Consider the following 23741-nt stretch of genomic DNA (forward strand, 5'->3'; position numbering starts at 1 on the left):
TCCCCCGGCCCCCCTCAGTTTGTTTTGTGATGTTAAGAGTCTCTTATGGTTTGTCTTCCAACCAATCCCATCTTGTTTCATTTATTCTTTTCCTACCCCCTAAACCCCCCACGTTGCATCTCTACTTCCTCATATCAGGGATATCATATAATAGTTGTCTTTCTCTGATCCATTCATGTTACTCTTGCTTAAAACCTTTTGCTGTAGGTTATTGAGCTCTTACTATATATGCAGCATTTTGCTATTCATTAGTTCTTAGAACTTCAGTCTTAAGTTCTAAGAACTACACTATAAGAAGGGTATGAGTTAGGGAAAAAAAAAAAAAAAACCCACAACTGAAGAACAAAGAGGTTGCCTAAGGTCATAGTTTTGGGAAGTAACAGACCTGAATCTCTTTCTCCCGAAACCTGAATGCTGAACTGCTATGCTGTACTGACCCGTCATGTTTTGTTGTTTTGTTTTTTAAAGATTTTATTTATTTATTTGACAGAGAGAGAGATCACAAGTAGGTAGAGAAACAGGCAGAGAGAGAAAGGGGGAGCAGGCTTCCTATCAAGTGGAGAGCCCGATGCGGGGCTTGATCCCAAGCCCCTGAGATCATGACCTAAGCCGAAGGCAGAGGCGTAACCCACTGAGCCACCCAGGCACCCTCAGACCCATCATGTTTGTAGCAAGTGTTCTTCAAAGTGAAGTGTGTGAGACAATCTCCCGGGTGTGAGAGGAGAGTGTTTGTAACACAATTTTTATTTTATATCTTACATTTTGAGTATTTTAATTTTGCTAAATGTTTCATTATATATGTATGTATGTGTGCCTAAGTATATATTTATATATATCCAACTATTTTATGTGCATCTAGATTATGAAACTTAACAAATTACTATGTTTCCACATTAAATATATGTTTCACAAGTTATGTATATGTATTTATACATGTATTCATATGTGTTAATATCTCCATATTTTTTATAATATATCTTCCTGTTACTTTGTATATATTCTAACATACATCCTGAGATATATGTCTATATATTAAGATATATTAGATATATTAGATATATTAGACACTCTAAAGGTATATATTATATGCACACATATATGCCTATTTATACCTATCTAAATAAAAAATTTAAAGTATGTGTTTGTAAAATGAATAAATACTTTTACACATAAACAAATATGCCTGTTTTCAGGTTGGAAACTGAGCAGGGCTTTGTAGAGTATGGCCCAAGGGGCAAATCCAGACTTTGTAAATAAGCTTTATTGGAATACAGCTGTTCCCATTCATTTATTCACTGTCCAGGCTGCTTGTGCAATGCAATGGCAGAGTTGAGCAGTTGTGACAGAGATCATAAGGCTAAAATATTTACCATCTGACCACTCACTGAAAATGTGTGCTAACTCCTGGTCTATAAGATAATTTCTAAGCTCCCTAGCAATGTGTAAACACCTTGCCCACTGTCCTTCTTCCTTCCCTCATATGTGGTAGCTATGTGGAAGTGCTAAGTGCATTTATCTGAAAATTAAATCCAGTACTGGACCTCTGTGCTTTATGCCACTTCCTTTCCCTGAATTATCACCCCAACTCCTCATCTCCTTTGCTTGGTGACATTCTTTATTTATTCTTTAAATCTAACTTACTTTCTATGTCTTTCTACCTGAGTTTTTCATCAAGATAGAGTTAATAACTCTATCCTTTGTAATATTTCTGTATGATAACTGTATCTGTAAAATATCTGTATAGTATCTGTCATTGCTTTTATCATGCTATTAAAATGCCTATGTATTTTCCACCCATGTATGTCCTTGATATACAATTTTGAACACTTTGGTATCTCTTAAGTTCACATGTGTCTTATGAATGATGTATAAATTTAATTTGCTAGTGTTTCCTTCTTTTCCTTTCCTGGAAAGGAAACTACTAGAAAAACAGTTAAATTGATAATACATGTTCCAATTTTTGTCATCTTAGACTTAAGGATGTGGTTTATATATCTTATTTCTATTCTTAGAATATAAGGTTATTAAGAAAAGGTTTTTGTGTAATTTATGTTTGAAGAAGATGGTAGTACAGTGTCCTGTGCATCACAGACCAAGTATGTTGAATTAAATACTAAGTCTGTCTGTATTGTTCAGTGATATAATTTCAGGTGGTAGTCTCCAGAATTAGTAAGTTAGTTAGTGATCATACACAGAGATTTAACAGTATCATTTGTTTCCTTTGCAAGAAAGAATTATTTTGTGTGTCAACTTCAGTAACTTTCAGCTAATGTATAACTTAAGTGAACATTCTTTTAGTATTTGTGTGTTAGAATTTGGAGGTAGAGATTTAATGAAAACCAAAGGAAAAATATGTAGGATTTTCCTGAGCTCAATTGTACTAGAAATCCTATATCATTTCAAGTTTTAGTATCAAAATAGAATAATATTAGATAACACATCAGTGTATATATTTTAGAATACTGAGTGAGACTTGAAACAATAGGCTGGCAAATTCTGAAAAGTCTGTTGAGTGACAGTGTTAATAAGTGGGTTATGTTAGCTGGAATATTAGAACATCAATGCTTTGTACCATTTGAAAGTACATTCTCCTGTGAATAAAGAACAACAATCAAGCTTTACATTTTTCTCTTTCAAGGGGTTGAGCAGGAAAAAGAGAATCTGGAGAAGCAGATGTCAGATTTGAGGGTGCAGCTGAACTTCAGCGCAATGGCATCTGAGTTAGAGGAAGCGAAGCGGTGCGTGGAGCGAAGAGACAAGGAGAAAGCACAGTTTGCAGCACAAATTGAGGTGACTTTGCTATTTTTAAGTTGTAGTCAAAGGACTTTAGTTTTGTTTCAGAGAATTGCTTAATGAAGTTTTAATAGAAAGTCTGTGGTATTTTATGAACTCTAGCATAATGTAAAGTTATGTCGGTGACTACCTTAATTATACATAGATATGTCTATGGATTCATTTCTCTTTCATTTGGACCTTAATGCCCGGAACCTATCAAACTTGAAAATATTTTTTGGTCGTGGCAATCGAGCCCTTCCTTCAGATAGAAGGGGTCTTTCTTGAAGGAATGGTGGATTATCATTTATTTTGGGGGGTGAAACTGGCCTAGCAAAATGGGTACCATAAAGGCTTTTAAATCTCCCACAGCTCTACATGAGGCAGAATTGGGATAATTATTCAAAACTATTAAAAATCAGAAGAAAGAACTTTATAAAAAGGAAATGTCTTAATTCTAATATAATTATGTATATTATATCAAACTTGGATGACACATTTGGAAATAGATATGTAGCAGTCCTCTTCTGTATCTCTTTTTATTAGTGGGGTTGCATACTAGTTGTAATAAGATACCAGATTTGAAGAATTTTCTAAATTATAGTGAAAGGTAGAAAATTGGTGTTAAAGATACCTAACTTTATATAATCCAAAGGAAGTATTTAATGTTACTGCAGTTTGAGTTTCTCTTTCATCTTGTCAGTGCATCAGTGGAAAATGTATTTTAGATTTGGATCAAGATTCATATTATGAAGATAATGAAATATTGGCATACTTTTTACAAAGCCCTCTATATGCATAATAAATATTTATCAGAAATGTTATCAGAACAACTGTAATTGTAGGACTTCTAAAGTTTGTTTCATGGGTATTAATTATTTTAGCCTTTGATCCTGATGACAAAAGTGCTAAAATCTTATTTTTCCAAAGTTAAATATTAAAAATTAAAAATATACTATGCTAGGGGCGCCTGGCTGGCTCAGTGAGTTAAGCCGCTGCCTTCGGCTCAGGTCATGATCCCAGGGTCCTGGGATCGAGCCCCGCATCGGGCTCTCTGCCCAGCAGGGAGCCTGCTTCCCTCTCTCTCTCTCTGCCTGCCTCTCTGCCTACTTGTCATCTCTGTCTGTCAAATAAATAAATACAAAATCTTAAAAAAAAATACTATGCTAGTAAGTATCAAAGGTAGAGAAATCACTTTGGTAAGCTGTTTATAACCACGTATTGTTCTGTCTCTCTTCCCTCCCTTCCTTTCCATTGTTTCATTTCATTTACCACTTGCAGAATCATATAAAAAAAATTTCACATTCATAGGCGTTTAAAATATTATAATAATCTAATAATGCTCTTGTTCAAAGAGCCTGCTTTCCCCTTGTCCTAACAATGGCTCTTTTAACATTTTCACCTGGGTTAGGGAAAGAGTTGGCATTCTCTTGGGTTAGTTTGGATTGGTTTTACGGGTTTGGATGTGAAAGACAGTTGGGCAGAGAGATCGAAAATTGACTCACATACTACATACTTAATGACTGTTTATTACATCCCAGGCACTGTTCTAGTTGGTGGTGACATGGCAAGGAACAAAAGCTGGAAAATTTCCTTGTCTGTGTGTGTGACCTTCTAAATTGATGCATAAAGTTCTTTGAGTTTGTCTCAAATCTGATTCAAATTCCTTTTGGAGGATGAAATATTTTTTCTCCCAGTTGCCATCAAAAAGGAATTACAAAAATACATTGTTTATTCTGGAAGAAATTCCCATTAACCAGTTTTATTTTTCCCCCTTTCTTTATTTTTAACAATAAAATAATTACCTAAATTTTATATCCATTCTTTCAGATTTTGTGATGCTTCTGATTATGGCTTTGAAGGCCCTTTGAATATCTCCAAGCTGTTTTCAAAATGATGTCTTGAGTAGACTCTGTGAAGATAATAGTCATGGGTCACTCAAGGTGACTTCTGTTGGGTATTTGATTGAAATTTAATTGAAAAGCATTTGGTTTCTGCTTTATTTTTCAAAAATATTTGTTGTTGGGGGCCTCTGGGTGGCTGTTGGTTAAGTGTTGACTCTTGGTTTTGGCTTGAGTCATGATCTCAGGGTCATTAGATCAAGCCCTACATTTGGTTGAGTGCTGGTCTTGGAGCCTCCTTACGATTGTCTCCCTCTGTCCTACTTGTGCTCACTCTCTCTCTTTGGAAAAACAATTGGTGTTGCCTTATGCAGTCTATAATGAATATTAATCTTCTTTAGTTTCTTTTTAAAAACTGAATATAAATAAGAAAACATACATAAAATGTGACTATTGGTCAGACCTCAAAACATTTGCTGCAATCCTCTTCCCTGTGGTTTGTTCAATCACTAGTCTCTTTCTCTTTAATCTCAACTTCCTAAGACCTTTCCTCCAAAACCTTATACACAGTCTTTTTCTCTTAAACTTTACTACTCATTTCCATTTTCTTTTTTCTTTGTTCCCATAGTTCACTGTTTCTGTAATGTCCTCTTTTTGTGGAGATCCTAAGCCTTTTCCTTCCTGAAGCCGCCTTCTACTATAGCAGCTATAAGTGAAAGTCCTTCCTTCTGTACCCGTCCTCTTACTCACATCACTAATATTCTTACTGCACATTTTTCACACTGCCTTAAAGTATCTAGGTATATGTCTTTAAAATTTCAAAATGAGTTGAAATGAAGGAGATAGGGGACTGCAGAAGAGGCTATCCTGTCACTAAGACAAATATGACCTCAATATCCTTACCTTGGCGAAGACCTCATGTTTCAAGGTCTTGTTCTTACATCTGGGAACTTGAATTTTCTGTGTCCTAGAAATAATGTGGCCCAGGAGACTGGTTCATACTAACAAACCCATTAGAAGACAGTGTATAAAAGAGTGCCAGCTCATTGATATACCCTGTGGGGGCTCAACATGGATATTTGAACACTTCTATACAGGGCACCAGTCTCCCAATTTTCTATTCCTGGGTTTTATAAATCAGTAATCAAAAGTTGCTTGGTAGACACAATCAGAGCGTAATGATGTGTAAGGGACTGTTTGTTCCTGGCTGCGGTAAGGCTCTCCCACCCTCTACCTCTCTTTAACAGGGTTCTTGTAACCAGGGATCTGTTTATTTCACCAGATCTTGTTTTTATTTCTGGAGCATGTTGAACTGATTTCTTTTGTCTTTCTAACATTCTCCTCTGCCTTCACTCTGATGCTCATCCTTCTGTTTGCATTTTCTTTTGGTACGTTGCTGTGCACAGATTTTGCTCTGGGCCATTTACCAGTATGCACTGATGTTGTAATTCAGACTTGTGGCATTCTGGAAGCCACTTATGAATTAAATACATATATCCTTTTTCAGGTCATAAATGAGTATGTGTTAAGAACCAGGCCTTATCTCTGTATTTCTTTGTGTCCCTTGACAGTGTCTTACCCATATTAGGACTCAATTAGTATTTGTTGACTGAAGTAGTAGATTGTAGAACACTTTTTATGGTTATTTTTCAAAGCTAACTTTTGTTGTCTGGCCATTCTTTAAAGCACATTAATTTCTGGAAGACTTGTCTGTCAGCATTCAAGGGGACCTTTGCTCTTTCTCACTAATTGCCTTAGTTTTTGTTGATCCAGACTATATATTTTAAACAGTTGTTTTACACTGGAGAAAAACAGTGAAAAGAGCTTGTAAAAAAGCAGAATGAAAGCTGAGTTTGGGTTTGCATAATTTACCTTTCAAATTGTACCTAAAACCCTAAATCTGTATATGCATAGGAAATACTAAGTACAGTTTTTTTCTTTTTCTAAACTTGAGTTGAACCTCATTAACCTTGATAGGCTATTTGTATTCATAAGAATTCCAAGTATCCTTGATCAATGATTCCCCCTGATTTAATCTCAGCCTCCATCTTCCATCAACTTACTTTTCTTGAAGAAAAAAATTTGACTTTTAAATTCAATGAGGAACTTCAAAGAAAGAAAAAAAAACAAGGTGCTGTACATAATTTAGATTAAATGTTGAAAGTGATAATTGAGTGACAACTGACATGATTATTCATTAGCAGAAACTTGGAACTGTAATGCCATAATTTACTTTCAAAAAGAGGGTAGTGGAAAACAGAAATGATAATCAATAATAACTTTTCTTCTTGATGATTAGTGCTTCAGGAACAGAAGGAAGGTTGTTCCTTTTAACATGCTTTTAAGATAAACTCTTGATTCTTGCATTTCTTATATAAAGCTGGATGCTTTGCTCTGTAATAATGCTCCCTTCAATACTATTTTAAAGTCCTTCTTAGAGACCTTAATTGCCCTGTTTGTAATTTTCTGTTGTTCTTTTTTATCTTGATAATTTATTCCTTATCCAAGTTCTTGTTGTAAAATAATGTACTGAGTACTAAGTAATTTTTAATACACAGATTATAAAGAAAAATAATATTGGCAGCAAAACCGTATAGGCAGGCTAAAACTGTTGAACCTAGGGAGATGAGGTCTGCCTCTGTTACCAACCAAATTAACAGACATTGAAGTAGATTGTTAAGTCCACAAATGTCCAAGTTCTTCATGAAGATGACTACTGGCAGACATGCCTTACATGTAAAACGAGGTAAACTTTTACACTTTGAAGATGATTTAGTTCTCAAATCATTCATCTATATGGAAATATTGGAGTTGTGAAGACAGGCAGCTCTTCTATTTTTTGTAACTGAGAGTTGCATGAGTATTTTCATCAAACCAGAAAGTAGAAGTGGACCAAATATTTTAAATTTTCCTTTAAGACATCACCAAGATTTACTATTTAGTAGGGTCATTAAGGAAATAATTCAGGAATAAAAGTGTAAATTTTCAAATTCTTTATTTTCTGAAGTCATGATAATTTTTGCCTCATGTGTTTTATGTGTAAATTAAGCATGTAGGCGTTTGTGTATCTCTGTGGTATGTGTGTGCACATGTCCATTTTCACGTGCATGAAGTTGGGGTGGGGAAGAGGGAGAAACTACCTTCTTCACAGAACAATGAAGTGCTGATAACTTATGTTAATTATAGATAGATTTGATGTTAAAAGCAATAATAAAGATAACATGCCTTTGGGAATAACTATTCAAGGACTTGCTATGGAAAAATAGGTGATATGTAACAAATGAGGTAATATTTTTTGTAGAATCTTAATAATTCATAGTTGTTCATTTCTTGACCACTACAAATGCTGTTAAATGGATATAAAGTAGACTTTGTAATACACATTTTAATTGTTCATGCATTATTTCTATAGCCTTTATAGTTACCTTTACAGTGATTTTAATTTGATAGCCTTATCATTTTAGGTGAAGATTTAAATTGTGTTTTAGATTTTTGTTTTCAGGCAGCTTTCTATAAGATTATATTCAGCATTAATGAAAACAGTGCACCTGTTATACTCTTAAATGTTCAAATGGTATAAATTATCTTTGCAAAAAAAAGGTTTTAGTAAGTAACATATGGCTAACATAAGCAAAGGTCAGTGTTGGCAATTTTTTTCATATGTATTAAACACATTTAATTTCTATTACTTTCCTTGTGTGAAGTGTGAGTTTATGTGATACAGTACTTATTTGGGGGGAACCTATGATGTTGTTAGGCTATAGTTTGCTCTCCCTTAGTGAAGATTAACAAATTAGGTAAACTTTGACAATTCTGATTAGTGAACAGTTTCTGTCTTTATTAAGGTAGATTAGCTTGTTGCAGAATAAACTTTCTACTGAGAAAAACTAGAAAAACCTGGGTAAGACATATATTTTTAAAAATATGTTTGGAGTTATCAGAGAGTTACCAGGGTATAAGGACAGGAGGAGTCATGTCTTTAAGAAGAAGGGCCATGCTAATCATCACATACTTCCAGTTGGGATACCCGAAGGGCTAATCCTTAGGAGTCTGGGTAAGCTAGAAATGTACCAACAGTCACAAAACCTGTAGCATAGTTTGGAATCTGCTGTGACATTATTCGTCCCTACCCTAACTGCCCATCTGGAGGAAGGCATTATCCTCCAGAGCCCTCATTATTTCTGTAATTTGTCATACAGTGTTTAGCATTTGATCAAAACTTAGCAGTCCTATCAAGAAAACCCATTACTAAAATACAAGATCTAAGCGAGAAATAGAAATAGGCATATAGACTCTTCAGATGTTGGAGTCAACAGAAATCACCTTTAAAACATGGATCATTACTTCCTTATATCAGGGAGATCATATGATAGTTGTCTTTCTCTGCTTGACTTATTTCACTAAGCATGATACTCTCTAGTTCCGTCCATGTTGTCGTAAATGGCAAGATTTCATTTCTTTTGATGGCTGCATAGTATTCCATTGTGTATATATACCACATATTCTTTATCCATTCATCTGTTGATGGACATCTAGGTTCTTTCCATAGTTTGGCTATTGTGGACATTGCTGTTATAAACATTCGGGTGCACGTGCCCCTTAGGATCACTACGTTTGTATCTTTAGGGTAAATACCCAATAGTGCAATTGCTGGGTCATAGGGCAGTTCTATTTTCAACATTTTGAGGAACCTCCATGCTGTTTTCCAGAGTGGTTGCACCAGCTTGCATTCCCACCACCAGTGTAGGAGGGTTCCCCTTTCTCTGCATCCTCGCCAGCATCGTCATTTCCTGACTTGTTGATTTTAGCCATTGTGACTGGTGTGAGGTGATATTTCCCTGATGCCGAGTGATATGGAGTGATGCAACATGGGGGCTTAAGTGGGTAGGAGAAGAATAAATGAAACAAGATGGGATTGGGAGGGAGACAAAGCATAAGTGACTCTTAATCTCACAAAACAAACTGAGGGTTGCTGGGGAGAGGGGAGTTGGGCGAAGGGGTGTGGGGTTATGGACATTGGGGAGGGTATGTGTTTTGGTGAGTGCTGTGAAGTGTGTAAACCTGGCAATTCACAGACCTGTACCCCTGGGGATAAAAATATATGTTTATAAAAAAAAAAACAACCATGGATCATTAATATGTTAAGAAATAAGATAATAAGATAGTTAATTCTAGCAGAGAACAGGACCTTATAAACAGAATAGAAATCTGAGAACCAAAATATATAGTAACTGTTATTAAGAGCTGGATAGGTAGGTAGGGTTTAATAAAAAATTAGATACATTTTTTTGCTTATTCCTCGAAGGATTTTATGAGACTTCCATCCATATGTATGCTTAGGTTATATAACTTAATATGTGGTTTGGTTTTGGTTTCTGGTCTAATGATCTGTTTTTCTATCTTCTAATTGGCAAGAAAAACCCAATTTATTTAGTCTTTCATTCAATAACGTTTGATTAAGAGTCTATTAGGTATTGAGTCTGGTGCTGGAATCCAGGGGTACACAAATGAAAGCAATATTCATTGCCCGCAGTGAAGTCATAATCATTGAACTCACATTTAGCACTGAAGTTTCACTTCAAGCACGTATTGCATGGAGCACTGGGTATGGTGCATAAACAGTGAATTCTGGAACACTGAAAAGAAATTAAAAAAAAAAAAAGAAAGAAAAGAAAAGCCAGGATGGGCATGAATCATAGTGAGACTTAAAATGGGGAACAGGGGTATGGGGAGTCCGAACCTTAGGAAGTGGGCATGAGGAGCACCCATCCCTACTGTACCAAGATGGCCCCCATCCTCTGAGGACAAAGAGTCATCAAAAGACAAAAAGCAGCAGAAATACCTTTAAATAGAAATTGGTATTTGGTGATTAAAAATCCAAACAATGGTTTTATAGTTTTATAGACTTATTACATCACATTGTCCAGTTATATTTGTTTGTTCCTTCTAGGTTACAAGAAACTGGAACACACTCAAATGGGTGGTTTAATGTAGGGAGGCGAGAAACTATCTTGACAGCTGCCCTTTGGGTTTCATGGACAAAACAGATTCCATACCTGTTACCAAACTGATGCGGTCATTGAGACTCTTTAGATAACAAAGATAAGAAAACTTGAGCCATCGCTATTTTGGGTTCAGTATCAAATCATTGGTACGGTCATCTGTGACCATGGGGGTGGAATCACTAGACTCTCCTGGCACTCTTTCTTTATATGTGTTGATTTGAATTACTATTGAATATCAATTGCTTTCAACCTGAAAAACTTCTTGAATATTTCTTGTAAGGCTGGTTTGCTAGCAATACATTCTACAAAAAAGTTGGCCTGAAATGTCTTTATTGCACCTCATTAAAAAAAAAAAAAGATAATTTTGCTGGATATAAGATTTTAGTTGATTTTCTTCACACTTTGAATATGCCATCCTACTGGTTTTGTTCTTCCTTGTTTCTCATGAGAAGTCAATTTTTGATCCTGTTGGATTCTTCATTCATGATGGGCCACTTTTCTTTTGCTGCTTTCCAGATTTTCTTATTGTTTTTGCCTTCAGGTTAGACTCCGATATATTTGGGTGAAGGTTTTTGTATTTATCCTACTTGTAGTTCATCAATATAGCTTAATGTTTTTTTCAAATTTGGAAACTTTTAGCCATCATTTTTTTCCTGTATTTTTTGTTTCTTTCTCTCCATTACAACTAGTATTTCTACTGCAGGTATGTTAGCATTCCACATTTCTTTGAGGCTCTGTTCATTTGTATTCTTTTTTCTCTCTCTTTTTCAGATGGCATAATCACTACTGATTTATCTTTATGTTTTTGCATTTGGAGGGGCACTTGGGTGACTCAGTTGGTTAAGCGTCCAACTCTTGATTTCAGCTCAGGTCATGATCTCAGAGTTATGAGGTCTATCCCTGTGTGTGTGTGTGTGTGTGTGTGTGTGTGTGTGTGTGGTTGGTGTGTGTGTGTTGGGGGGGGTCCTTGCTCAGCAGGGAGTCTGCTTGAGATTCTCTCTCTCCCTTTACCCCTCTCCCTCACATGCCCTCTCTCTCATATAATAAATCTTTAAAAAAATATTTTTGGTTTTTTAAAAAAAATTCATTATTTTTATTATTATTTTTGCCAGCTCAAATCTATTGAGCCTTTCAAGTGAATTTTTCATTAAACTTACTGGACTTTTCAATTTCATAATTTCCATTTTTAAAAATTTCTGTCTTTTTATTGCTGTCTTTATGATATTGTCATCATAGATTCCTTTCATTTAAAAAAATGGTTTCCTTTAGCTCTTTGAGCACACTTGCAGTAACTTTTAACAAAATTTTAAGTTCAGAATCTGGTCCCCCTCAAAGGGAGTTTCAATTGTCTTTTTTTCTTTTTTTCTTTGAATAGGTCACACTTTTAAAATTTCTTTTCATGTCTACTGGGTTTTGTTGAATTTGAATTTTTATGTAATGTATTTAGTCTGGATACGAACTCTATACCTTCTGTGGTTTGCTGTTATTATTTGCTTTTCTATTAGTTTAGCAAACTGACTGGAGTAGCTCAGTGGAACTTATTTTCCCTGCAGTGTGCATTTTCTGATGTTGCTTCTCAGAGGGTGCAGCCTTGAGTATGTGCAGAGTCTCCATGACCAGCAGGGATGATTGTGGTTTTAGCTGGGCTCTCTTTCACTCTCTAGTTCCCTGATCTCCCGATTAAACTTCTGACTAGTCTGACTCTGTTGATATCCCACATAGATTTTATCCTCTCCATTAATTGCTGAGTGCTTGCTCCTTCCTTCCTTCCTTCCTTCTTATGTTCACTGGGATATAAATTGTACCACAGTCCGATGCAGTTCAAGATGGGCTTCTTTGTAAGAGTATGATTTTGCCAGTGTTTGGGAGCATTTTCTGACTCCAAGAATGTTCTTCTGAGCTGTCTTTATTATTTTTTGATATCATCCTTAGACTGTAATTTTTTTATGTTCTGTTACAAATAAAGTCAGTCCCCTTAGTCAAAACTGTCGGTTCTCTGTTTATATAACTTATGTCTTCCTCTGTTTTTTTTTTTTTTTTTTTTAAGATTTTATTTATTTATTTGACAGACAGAGATCACAAGCAGGCAGCGAGGAAGGCAAAGAGAGAGAGGAGGAAGCAGGCTCCCCGCTGAGCTGAGAGCCTGATGCGGGGTTTGATCCCAGAATCCTGGGATCATGACCTGAGCCGAAGGCAGAGGCCCCAACCCACTGATCCACCCAGGCACCCGTCCCCCTTCCTCTTAATAGACCCTCTGTGTCACTGTACTGGAGCTGGGTTGAGGGACTATAGCTTGCTTCCCTGTGGGGTGATACCCCAGCTCTTCAGGTGTGATGCTGAGTGGGTTGGTAATCATGATCTCTCAGCTAGCCCCTTCTATGTGGAATCTTCATTGTATGAGATAACTGGGACAGGAGCAATCTAAGTCTGTGATGCCTTCTGCCCAGTGGGGGGGGGACTGGTTGGGAAAAGGGAGCCTCAGTCCTTTGACTTTGACTGTGTCTATTTGGAATAGAGCTTCCATCCACTCATCTGGGGGATGATGGCCCCTCTAATGGGTCTTTGATTCTCATTGAAGGGTGCTGTAAAATTAGTAATCTACTTCATATACTAGTAAGTGAAGGATGCATATAGTAATCTCTATGGTAACTACTAGAAGAGTAATAGGTATATAACTAATACTGAGGAAGAAAGTGAAACAGTTAAAAGAATTACTACCAGGGGCACCTGGTTGGCTCAGTCAATAGATCATATAACTCTTGATCTCAGGGTTTTGAGTTCAAGCCCCACGTTTGGTGTAGAGCTTACTCAACAACAACAACAACAGCAGAACCTTCCAAAAGAAGTCTTACTTGACTTACTGTGTACTTACTATGACTGTATTATGACTTACAACACTGGGTAAACAAAGATTCCTCCTAGGACACCAAAAGCATGAATCATAAATGAAACTATTATAAATCAGACTTGAACAAAATTAAAAATTTCTTTCTTCCATTTGGCTGCATTAGGAAAATTAAAAGAACAAGCTACACTGGGGGAAGATATTCACAGATTATATATGGAACAGAAGACTGATATCGTGGTTATGTATTATTCCTATATATTCAGTTCATTATAGCAGTGCCCGGTTGTTTTAACACTTGTAATCAGTATAACAGAAAATTATATTAGTGTCTCAATGCATAGAGATAATGTATTTATGAAAGTTCAACATCCATTAATTAGTAATTAAAAATTTACTAAAATTCTTTTAGTAAAAAGAGTTAAACTTTTAGTAAAAAGGAAGAGAGGGAAATTTCCCGATACCGAAGAGTATCTACTAAAAACCTATAGTACACGCTGTACTTAATAGTCAAGTACTGATTGGAAATGCAGCAGACACTTCCCTTCTATTCAACAATGTAATAGGGGTAATTGTCTAGGCAGTAATTCAAGGAAAAGGAAAAGTATCTGTTTGGAAGGGAATTAATAATGTTGTCTTTATTTCCAATTGATATTTTAAAAAATCCACACAATCTCTAGGTAAATTATTAACATTAACAGGCCAGGTGTGATTCAGCTAAGATAATAATTGAAACCAAATATCAAAATAAAATGAACTTTGATCAGATCTAAACTAAAACCAAGCCATTGAATCATGTTCAGTCATATTGTATCCACAAAATATATGTCCTAAGTATTGATATTTGAGAAAAAATAGAATTTTTTTCACTCTTAGGTAAAATTCATGCAATTTATTTTTTTGAAAGATTATATAATCAACATTAAGAACAAGAAAGGAGCTCTACCTATACAAAGGGGAAGAAAAATTGTAAAGAATATCAAGTCATGTTGATATGAATCAATGGTTGCCTTAGATTAGCATTGTCCAGTAGCACTTTCAACAACGATGGAGATGTTTTATATCCGTGCTGTTCAACATATTAGCCATCTGTAGTCCTAGAGCACTTGAAATGAGGTCAGTGTGACTTTTTAATTTTACTTAAATACAGGTAAAACTTAACAGGTGGGAATGTGATTGGATTAGGAGCCATGTCTTGAATTCCTGTTGGTATGGAAAGTACGCTGATCTTACTTGGTCTGAGTGCGACAGACTGGATGGTGGGAGTGTGGTAGTCTTGGATTCTGTCAAGAACTGATTAAAGAAACATCTATCATAGCCAGCCCTTCCTAGGAAATCCACTGGAGTCAAAAAAGGGTATATTATTTTTCTTTTTCTTTTTAAATTGCAGTAAAATATACAAATCAAAAAAATTACCATCTTAACCATTTTTAAATGTACAGTTTGGTGGTAGTAAATAAATTTACATTGTATAATCATCCATCCTTATCCCCACTGAAACTCCGTATCAGTTAATAACTCCCTCCCCATTTCTGGCAACTAGCGTTATAACTATTAGACTTCATCTTTATGAGTTTGATTACTCTGAGTACCTCATATAAGTGGAATCATACAGTATTTGTCTTCTTGTGCTTGGCTTACTTCGCTTAACATCATGTCCTCCAAGTTCATCTGTACTGCAGTATATTACAGAATTTCCTTTTTTCAAGGCTGAATAATATTCCATTCTATGTATATACCACATTTTGCTTATCCATGCATCAGTTGATGGAGACTTGGGTTGCTTCCACATTTTAGCTTCCACAGTGAATAATACTGTTATGAACATGAATATATAAATATCTCTTTGAGACTCTGCTTCCAATTTTTGAGGGTACATATCCCAAAATAGAATTAGTAGATCATGAGGTAATTCTGTGTGTAATCTTGTGAGGGACCACCATACTTTTTTCCACAGTGGCTAAACCATTTTATATTCCTACCAATGATGTGCAAGGGTTCCAGGTTCTCCACATCCTCATCAACACTTGTGTTGCTTTTGTTGTTGTTACTTGGCTTTTGGTTTTTATAATGGTAGCCATCCTAATGGATGTGGGGTTGGAATCTCAGGGGATTGTTATTTTTGTTTGAAACTGTATTTACTTTAAAAAAAAAAGAAAGAAAATAGGACTCTTTTATCTCATTTAGGCTTCCTTAGCTTCGATTTCTCTCAAGAAATCAAAATTGAGAAATCAAGAAAAGTTGATTTCTCTCAGGTACACAGTGCTATTGTATCATGTACAATAATGTGTCTGATCTGTTTCCAGTAAACTGTAATACTCTCTAATGATGTAGAGCAATAATATTAAGTGTTAGATTACATTTAAGTTCTTTTCACTATATGTGATGTAATTAGAGATGACATATTTCTTTAGTTGAACTGTGTACTTTATCTTGGTCCTCTCAGGGGCCAAATCAATACCGGTAAGACACAGGTGTCTGTCTTTTATTGATAACTGCTTTGTCCTATTGCATTTCATAGCAAATGTGTTAATCAGAGGTTGTTGCACCTCAATCAAAAGCAGTTCCAAATACCAACCTTCTGAAAGAAGAATGGTTTTATCCTATCTATATTCAAATTTTCTTCTCCCAAAGTGCCTACTTTAGTTTAAACATTAGAGTTGCAGAGTTAAAATTATCGGTCTAATAGAGTGTGAGAAAAACGAAGAAAACACAAATGTACTTGAGAGATGTATGCCGGGGTCAGAATTTCCCCAGTGTGTTGCTGGGGCCTAGATGTTAATTATGTGTCCCCTGTGTAATAAGTTGAACACTCTGAAGAAATGTGTATTTAAAATGTTTCATGTAGTGAACATCATGGTTAATGAAACAGAAGTTAATATTTTATTTCTTCACAAAGAGATGAATGTATTTAATTAATTGAACATTATTTTCTGTACTTTGCTTAAGCTTAGTATCATGTTTCATTAAAAAGTACAAGGAAACTCTAGTTGTCTGAAGCAGATATGTTCTCCTAGGATTTGTGGAGAAATAATTATTTTTAATCACTGAGAAAGACCGAGGAACCTGTTATTTGGGATTAATGTCTTTTTATGTGTCCCTGCTTCATTTGGCAAAGAGAAAATGATAATAGTGTACGTAGTCAAATTAGAAGGCTAGAAAAGACAGAAGATTCTTTTTGTAAAGGAAGAATTATTTGTGACATGGCTACTACAGTAGCCCCTGATATTTTGTGGCTAATCCCTAACTCATAAAAGGGTTTGAATCAGTTTTTAAAGATTATTAATAGATATTTTGCTTGAGCATCTTAAGCATTTTGAGTTAAGAAAAATTGATTCCCAGATTTTAAGTGTATATTCTACTTTCCACCAATCATGACTTTAAAAAGTTTTAAATAGTGAAATCCCAACGAGTGTTGGCCCAGTCTAGCTTCCTGTGCCTGTATTATCTACCATGCTTGTTTTGAGTTCTTTTATTTGGAGACTTCCCTTAATTCTCCGGACTGTGGAAAATTGATTAGTTGTCCTCTCACTATCAGTTCATAAAACACCTAAATTATACAGAAATGAATGAGTCTATCAAAACATGCAAGAATATGTCAGGCTAATGTCCCAATAGAGGTGAATGGGGCATGGCTTAATTGAGAGGCTGAGAATTTCAGGTGAAATCCTATTAAATCTGTTCTTTTGTTTACACAGTACAAGCAAAACTTTATAACATCAGTTAGGGTTAGTGTGGGAAATAGAACTGCTCTAGGTGTTTTATGTAATAGTTGTTTATAATAATACTGGTGGATGTGGCCTTGCTTAGGCTTCCAAAAAGGGATAGCACAAAGGGGGATATTCACAAGGGAATATTCACTGCGGAACAAAATAAATCTTGTCTCTAAGACCTTGCTGGCCAGTAGCAAAGAGCCACATTAGCAGTTATGTTGTCTCTCCCTCATTTCTACATTCTAATTCTTTCTGTATTGAGTCTAATTTGCCATCCCCCATCCCCAACCTAGCTTAAGATCCCCCATCCCCAACCTAGCTTAAGTGAATGCTAAACATTGAGTTTTGTAGCCTCTATGGAATAGGAGAGTATATTGTAGGGATGGGGGCTGACTGCTGTTAGTCACGTCATAAACTACAGTGGCAGTAATCAGGTTTTCTTTTAGCTGAGAAAAATGACCTTGCCTTGTATTTTTCATAGCCCTTGAGCCTAGCCTTGTGTCCATAGTTGGCACTCTGTGAATGCTAGTTGAATTCATGTTAATCCTCATGTCACATTTACAAATACCTATCCATACACTGGTAATGTTATATTCAATGTGTAGTTTTTTTTTTTTTTTTTTTTTTTTTTTTTTTAAGATTTACTTGTTTGAGAGAGTGAGCATGGGGAGGAGGGGCAGAGGGAGAAAGCATCTTAAGTAGACTCTGCACTGAGCACAGAGCTCAATATGGGGCTCCATCTCATGACCCTGAGATTGCAACCTGAGCTAAAACTAAGCATCAGACACTTAAACAACTGCACCACTCAGGTACCCCTCAATGTGTAGTTTATTTGCAGGTTTTTGTTTTTAAAGCTTCCTGTCCATTTTAGCTTACTTAAAAATAAATCATCTATACACGTCAATTAACTTGTCACATGGAACCTAAAATGTTCCAACATGCTGGAAAAGAGTTTAATTTTAATAAATACAAAAAGTATAAATAAAATTATAATTTTTTTTTTTTTTTGCACTTGAATCAATCCTCTTGCTGGGATATTTGCATCTCATTTTGGATATAATATCCTTGTTCACTTAGTGTTTGCATCTTGTGTCTGCTTTAAGGAAGTCATATTTTGGGCTGGAATTAGTCTTATCTTTGTTCAGAGTCAGTGTTAAGATAATTAATTGAATTCTGTTTTGAAGGGTGTTCTCCTTGAGGCGTGTTTGTTACTTATTAACTTTAATGTCACCATTTTTGTCCTTATAAAGAATTGAGCTTTATATTTGCCTATACTTTAAATATCTTTTTTGTTTCAGTGTATCATTTTGATAGGGTAGTTGCTACTTTCAGTGTGCTGGGTTTCTAGAAACTACGTTGTAAAACACATCATTCTATTGTAGTTTGTATGTGTTCATATGAGAAACTTTATAATTAAGCATGGTATTTCCAACCCAGGAGACTTGGGAATTAGAACATTTGTTCTTAAAATAAACTTGTCATCATTGCAAGCTATAAAAACTCTTAATCTTCATAATAATTAATATTTAAACTTGTTTTTTAATTTTTGATAAAATGAGTATAATACAAACACATAATTTTACGATATATATGTTTACTCTAGTGTGAGTAAACATCACACCAAAAATTGTGTGATGTGTGCGTCTTCATATTTCTGTTATACCATATATTTGATGTATCTAAAACTCAAAGATTAGCAATTATAAAAATTAAAAGAAATGTACAAATGACTGTACTTCCATTTGGCTTGCCCCTAATTTGGGATCATTCTTTTTCAAATATTGCAGAATCAAGTTATTTGAAATTCTCACAAAAAGACTTTTTGGGAGAGCTGTCTATTTGATCAGATTCTCTAGTTAATCTTTTCCTTCTTCCCCATTCTCCTCTCAACCACATTTCCCCCAACAACACCAATGTTATGAGCGCTTTCATCATGAAAGAAGGCACCAAAGGGAAACAGAGGACAAGAGTGCTGTGCATACTCTTGCTTTATTGGTGTTGGCTGTTGTTTGAGTTCTGAGATTGGCTGGCATAGGCATTCATTTTCTCTCTAGCTATGTTTTTGCCTCTCCCCTCCTGCCCCCCCATGTTTGCTCTTTGTCTTTATTACTTTCACTGGCAACTGTGAATTATCTTCTTTTTGTTCCCTTAGCCATCACCTAATGGTGTTAGCTCAGGGCTCTTTTCTTTTTGACAAAGAATCGTTGTTAGAAAATGTTATATAAAGATAAGGACAGATGAAGACACCAAAGAATGAAATCTAAGTATAGATTAGGTAGCATAAATTGGGAAAAGAGGCAGAATTTGAAATACAGGAGAGAAAAATTGCTCATATGTATCACATTTATTTAAAATAACTGTTACGTGTCTGCCTAACCACACTATATGGTTCTCTGTAGCAGTAGAATGTAGAACCATGCTTTCTTACTCATCTTTTTGTGTCTCTAGCAGCTTGGTTGTTGCTGAGTGCGGTAAATATTTATTTGATTAAATGGAAATATACCTGTATTTTCCTCAGAAAGAATGAGACTGACAAGTGGTGTTTTTCTTTTTCTTTTTCTCCCCCTATTCTCTTGAATGCTATAGATGGTTCTTATCTATTATAAGCAAGCTCTATTGAATTTGATTGCTGAGATTGAATTCAGATGAGAAAAAATTGGTTCTAAAAGTCCATTCCTGCTTTTAAAAAGATGATCTTCAATTATTTTTAATGTTGCTATAATATTTTAATATCCTAGTGTTAGTATAATGTCCTTTGGTGATTAATCTTTCTCAAGCACATATCTGATCACGTTATTCCCTTGCTGAGAAACTTTTGAAAGCTTAAACTGGATTTCAGCATTCTCCCAACCTGGTTTCTGACCTTCCTTTTTAATCTCTTTTTGGCCCTCTTGAACTTTTACTCTTCTTGAATAGCCCTGATGGCCCAGTCTGTGGCTCTAGTCAGTGCTACTGTTGGTCTTAAATGCCTGTCCTTTATCAGTGACCCAATCTTTTCTCTTCTTCACACGTGAGTTTGCTCATTGTCTCCTTATTTTATGTGCCTTTCTTTATGAGTTCTTGATGATCAGAGTAGTTTCTCTTAAATTTACTAACTTAAATTCTGTTTCTGCTTTGCTATCTAACGGTGATGTCTCTTCCGTCCTGCTTGATCATATTTGTCCTAACCAGTGTTTCTCATCTAATACTTTCCTCAGTGCCTAGCCAGTGTCTTGAATATAGAAGGGGAAAACTATTCTATGCCTGGTTTTGTTTAACCAAGTCACTTCTATTCTGTGATTTTTTTTTTTTTTTCCCTCTCAGTTTAAAAAATGTTGCAGAAACATCCATGCCTCAGAGATTGTGTAATTCCTATTTAGGATTTCCTCCTATCTCAGGAAAGAACATGGTAGCTTACTTAATTATTTAAGAGGTTGTTTGGCTAGTATCCAAGTCAGTAATACAGTGAAGTGGAATGAATATTAGTTTGACTATTGGGGATCTGTGGCTCTCTGCTGTAAACTACTTCCCTTAACTTGGATTGATTATCTCCTTGTCCCTCAATTTCCTCATATTTATAATACAGGTCTTGGATTAACTCTCTAATTTTTTTGGAAAGATTTATTTATTTATTTGAGAGAAAGAAAACATGCACAAGTAGTACTGAGGGGAGAGGGAGACAGAGAAGCAGATTCCTACTGAGTGGGGAGCCAACGCAGGGCTTGATCCCAGGACCCTGGGAGGAAGACCTGAGCTGAAGGCAGACACAACCACTTAACTGGCTGGGCGGCCAAGGTGCCTACCTCTCTAATTTTAATGTTGTTTCTAGTTAGCAATAAACCTTTGAGTTTGCATTGTTGAGTTTGTAAAGTATGCCAATCAATGAGTCTTCCAGATGTTTATCCAATTGATTTTGTGTAGGTGATCATTCTTCTGATATGTAGATGTTATTGAGTCGTCTTTATAAATTTGGTTGCCTTGGCTCACAGATGGTAAACACTTCTCCTAAGGTCATAGAGTGACAGAGCTGGGATTTGATCTCAAGTCTGTGATTCATGTTCTTTCCCAGATATGCTGCTATTTCCCTAGGATGTTGTTTTTGAGTCATTAAAGTGTGGCTCTTTTCTCATTACCCTTAAAGGTCTCACACAAAGTACATAATACTAGATGAAAATGTTTATTTAAAATAAATATTCTGAGACCCTTTTTTGGGATGAAGTTTTCATTTTTAAATATTCCCTAAGGTGCCCAATCCTTTGTATGCATTGACTATCAAATAAGAGTACTGGAAAAATTGTGCTACACTGTATGTTAGTGATATCAGTGAACAAATAATCATTGTTGTCACCTACATAGTAGTCTGCTTTTTGTCTTTTAATGGAAATTGTTTCAATGTAGGTTTAGTAATTCTTCAAGAATATGAGAAATAAAAAGAAGGCAGGTAGGAAGATCCTCATATACTAGACGGAACTGGTTTCTTAATTCTATAAATTTATTCCATTATTCTCCTAGCTAGTCCAGTTTTTCCACTTTGGTAATTTCAAGTTGGTAAATATTTATTTTGTAATCCACATATGTGAAATTATGATCTTAGATGTTTGAACAGTTAAAGCTAGAATTTATGATGGTTCCTATCCATACTAATTTTTAAAAATAGAGTATCTCTTTTTCATTTTCTATTTTCATTTTAATGCCTTATTCATATGAGTGGGCTGTCTGTAGTTATAATTTGAATGCAAACACTGCAGTAATTAAAAGGGAAGCCATTGGTAGCCAAGGCCAATCAATTTTAAAGGAAGAAAGTTCTATCATCTTCTAAATGCAGCTATAATGCATTCTTTAATAGATTCTTTTCCTTTCTGTCTGTTCCTTGGCCATTTTACTACTGGAAAGAAGGGAGTTAACAAAGTAGACCAGAGACTCTTTCCTTAGGTCAGCTTCCAAAATAGGCCCTTGTTTGGCATCTGGGAACTTTAATAATAATCAAGTAAGAAACTTTCCTTAAATGATAAGGTGTAGCTCACGGTGCTTAGACCTTTTTTACAAAGAGTGTGGTTTGTGCTGAACAACTGCTTTCCTTCTGGTGGTCTGGATTTTGGCCCATACTAGACAGACAGTAGCTAAGTGACTAGCTTCTAATGAAAACTTTGAGCACTGAGTTTCTAATGAGTTTCCCTGGTAGCAAGTACCTCACACACGTTGTCAGAATTCAGTGCTGGAAGAATTGAGTGTACCCTCTGACTGCAGGGAGAGAACTCCTAGAAGCTTGTGCCCGGGTTCCACTGGCTCCACCCCATGTTCTTATCCCTTTGCTGATTTTGCCTTGTATCTTCTCAGGCTAATAAATCTCAACATAAGTATGACTATATGCTGAATCCGGGGAATCCTTCTAGTTATCAGCAAACCTGAGACCCTCGACACAACTGCTTATTAACATTTTTTTCCCACCTAAATAAGGAGAAAGAGATGAAAGAGAAATGTATATCGTTTTAGATTGAGTTGGAGTGTTTATAAATCTTTGGTAAGGTGCTGTGAAAGGGATCAGAACGTAGCATCCCCAAATGTTCTACTTTGGCATATCGATTATTGTGAGCTGAAGGCACTTGAGAAATAGTAGATGCAGAAAAGGTACTCTGACCTCTTTTCCTACCTAAAGAAGGTCATAATATTTCCCATGAGGAAGGTACACTCCCTCTACCAGGAAGAAAACCTTTTTTAATCTCTGGAGATTGGGAGTTGATTCCAAAGTGGATATGTACAAAGGAACTTAAAATAACCCCAATCTTCAGTTAGATTCCCCCCATATATTTCCTAGCCACTTTCCCACAGTTTATTACCCCTCGAAGCTTATTAGATCCCTTTTCCTTTTTCTTGTCATTTCCCCACAAATTCTATGTTTAAAAAAGCGTAGAAGCTCTTGATCCCAACCACTTTGTAGGGTCTTCATTTTCCCAACAAAGGCTCCTATGTCTATGTAAAAATATTAAATAAAATTTGTGTGCTTTTTCCCTGTTAATCTGTCTTGTGTTGGTTTAATTCTCAGGCCCAGCTATAGAATCTAAAATGTTCCCAGTAGGAACCAAAGTTTTTTCTCCCATATAACTGGAAACAATTCTTGGTGGGGAAAAAAAAAAAAAATTCTGTGTTTTTGGATAGTTCCTGTCTTTGACAGTACTTACATAGTGAGAAATAAGTAATAGACTTGATTAAACGATATGAAATTTAACAACTCTGCTCTAGTGGCTGAAATAATTTCACACAGTTTAACTATAAAATGTTCTTTAGGGTAGAAGAGGCTGCCAGGAATGTATGGTAGTAATAACAGAATTGGAAATCATCCTAATGGAATAAATAAGAAAATTGCCTTTCATTTAGCATTTCATGTAGTACATAGGAAGATACTAGTATTTGGTATATCTGCCCACCCTAAAAGCATTTATCCATGGATTAATGATGTGTTTGTTTACTTGTGTGCTCTCTATAGATGTGTGCGTATGTGAAGGATTGTTGTGAGGGTTCTGTAAAATACTCTCTTGATTGATGGGGCAGAAATGTTTGTTACAATTAGATTATTCTGATTTGTTAT

General features: G+C 35.5%; 1 protein-coding gene across 12 annotated transcripts in view; it reads left to right on the plus strand.

The window, feature by feature from the left end:
- Window positions 1-23741, plus strand: part of CEP128 (centrosomal protein 128) — a 393959-nt gene that overhangs the window by 86810 nt on the left and 283408 nt on the right. For all 12 annotated transcript variants that reach the window (XR_009355799.1, XM_059182638.1, XM_059182630.1 and 9 more), the window contains one exon: window positions 2639-2790. Coding sequence is in view for 11 of the 12 variants with exons in the window: in XM_059182638.1 (XP_059038621.1) it covers window positions 2639-2790 (152 nt within the window). In the remaining variant the exon portion in view is untranslated. The remainder of the gene's footprint in view (window positions 1-2638; window positions 2791-23741) is intronic.

Source organism: Mustela lutreola, chromosome 7, assembly GCF_030435805.1.
Source record: "Mustela lutreola isolate mMusLut2 chromosome 7, mMusLut2.pri, whole genome shotgun sequence".
Classification (NCBI taxonomy): domain Eukaryota; kingdom Metazoa; phylum Chordata; class Mammalia; order Carnivora; family Mustelidae; genus Mustela; species Mustela lutreola.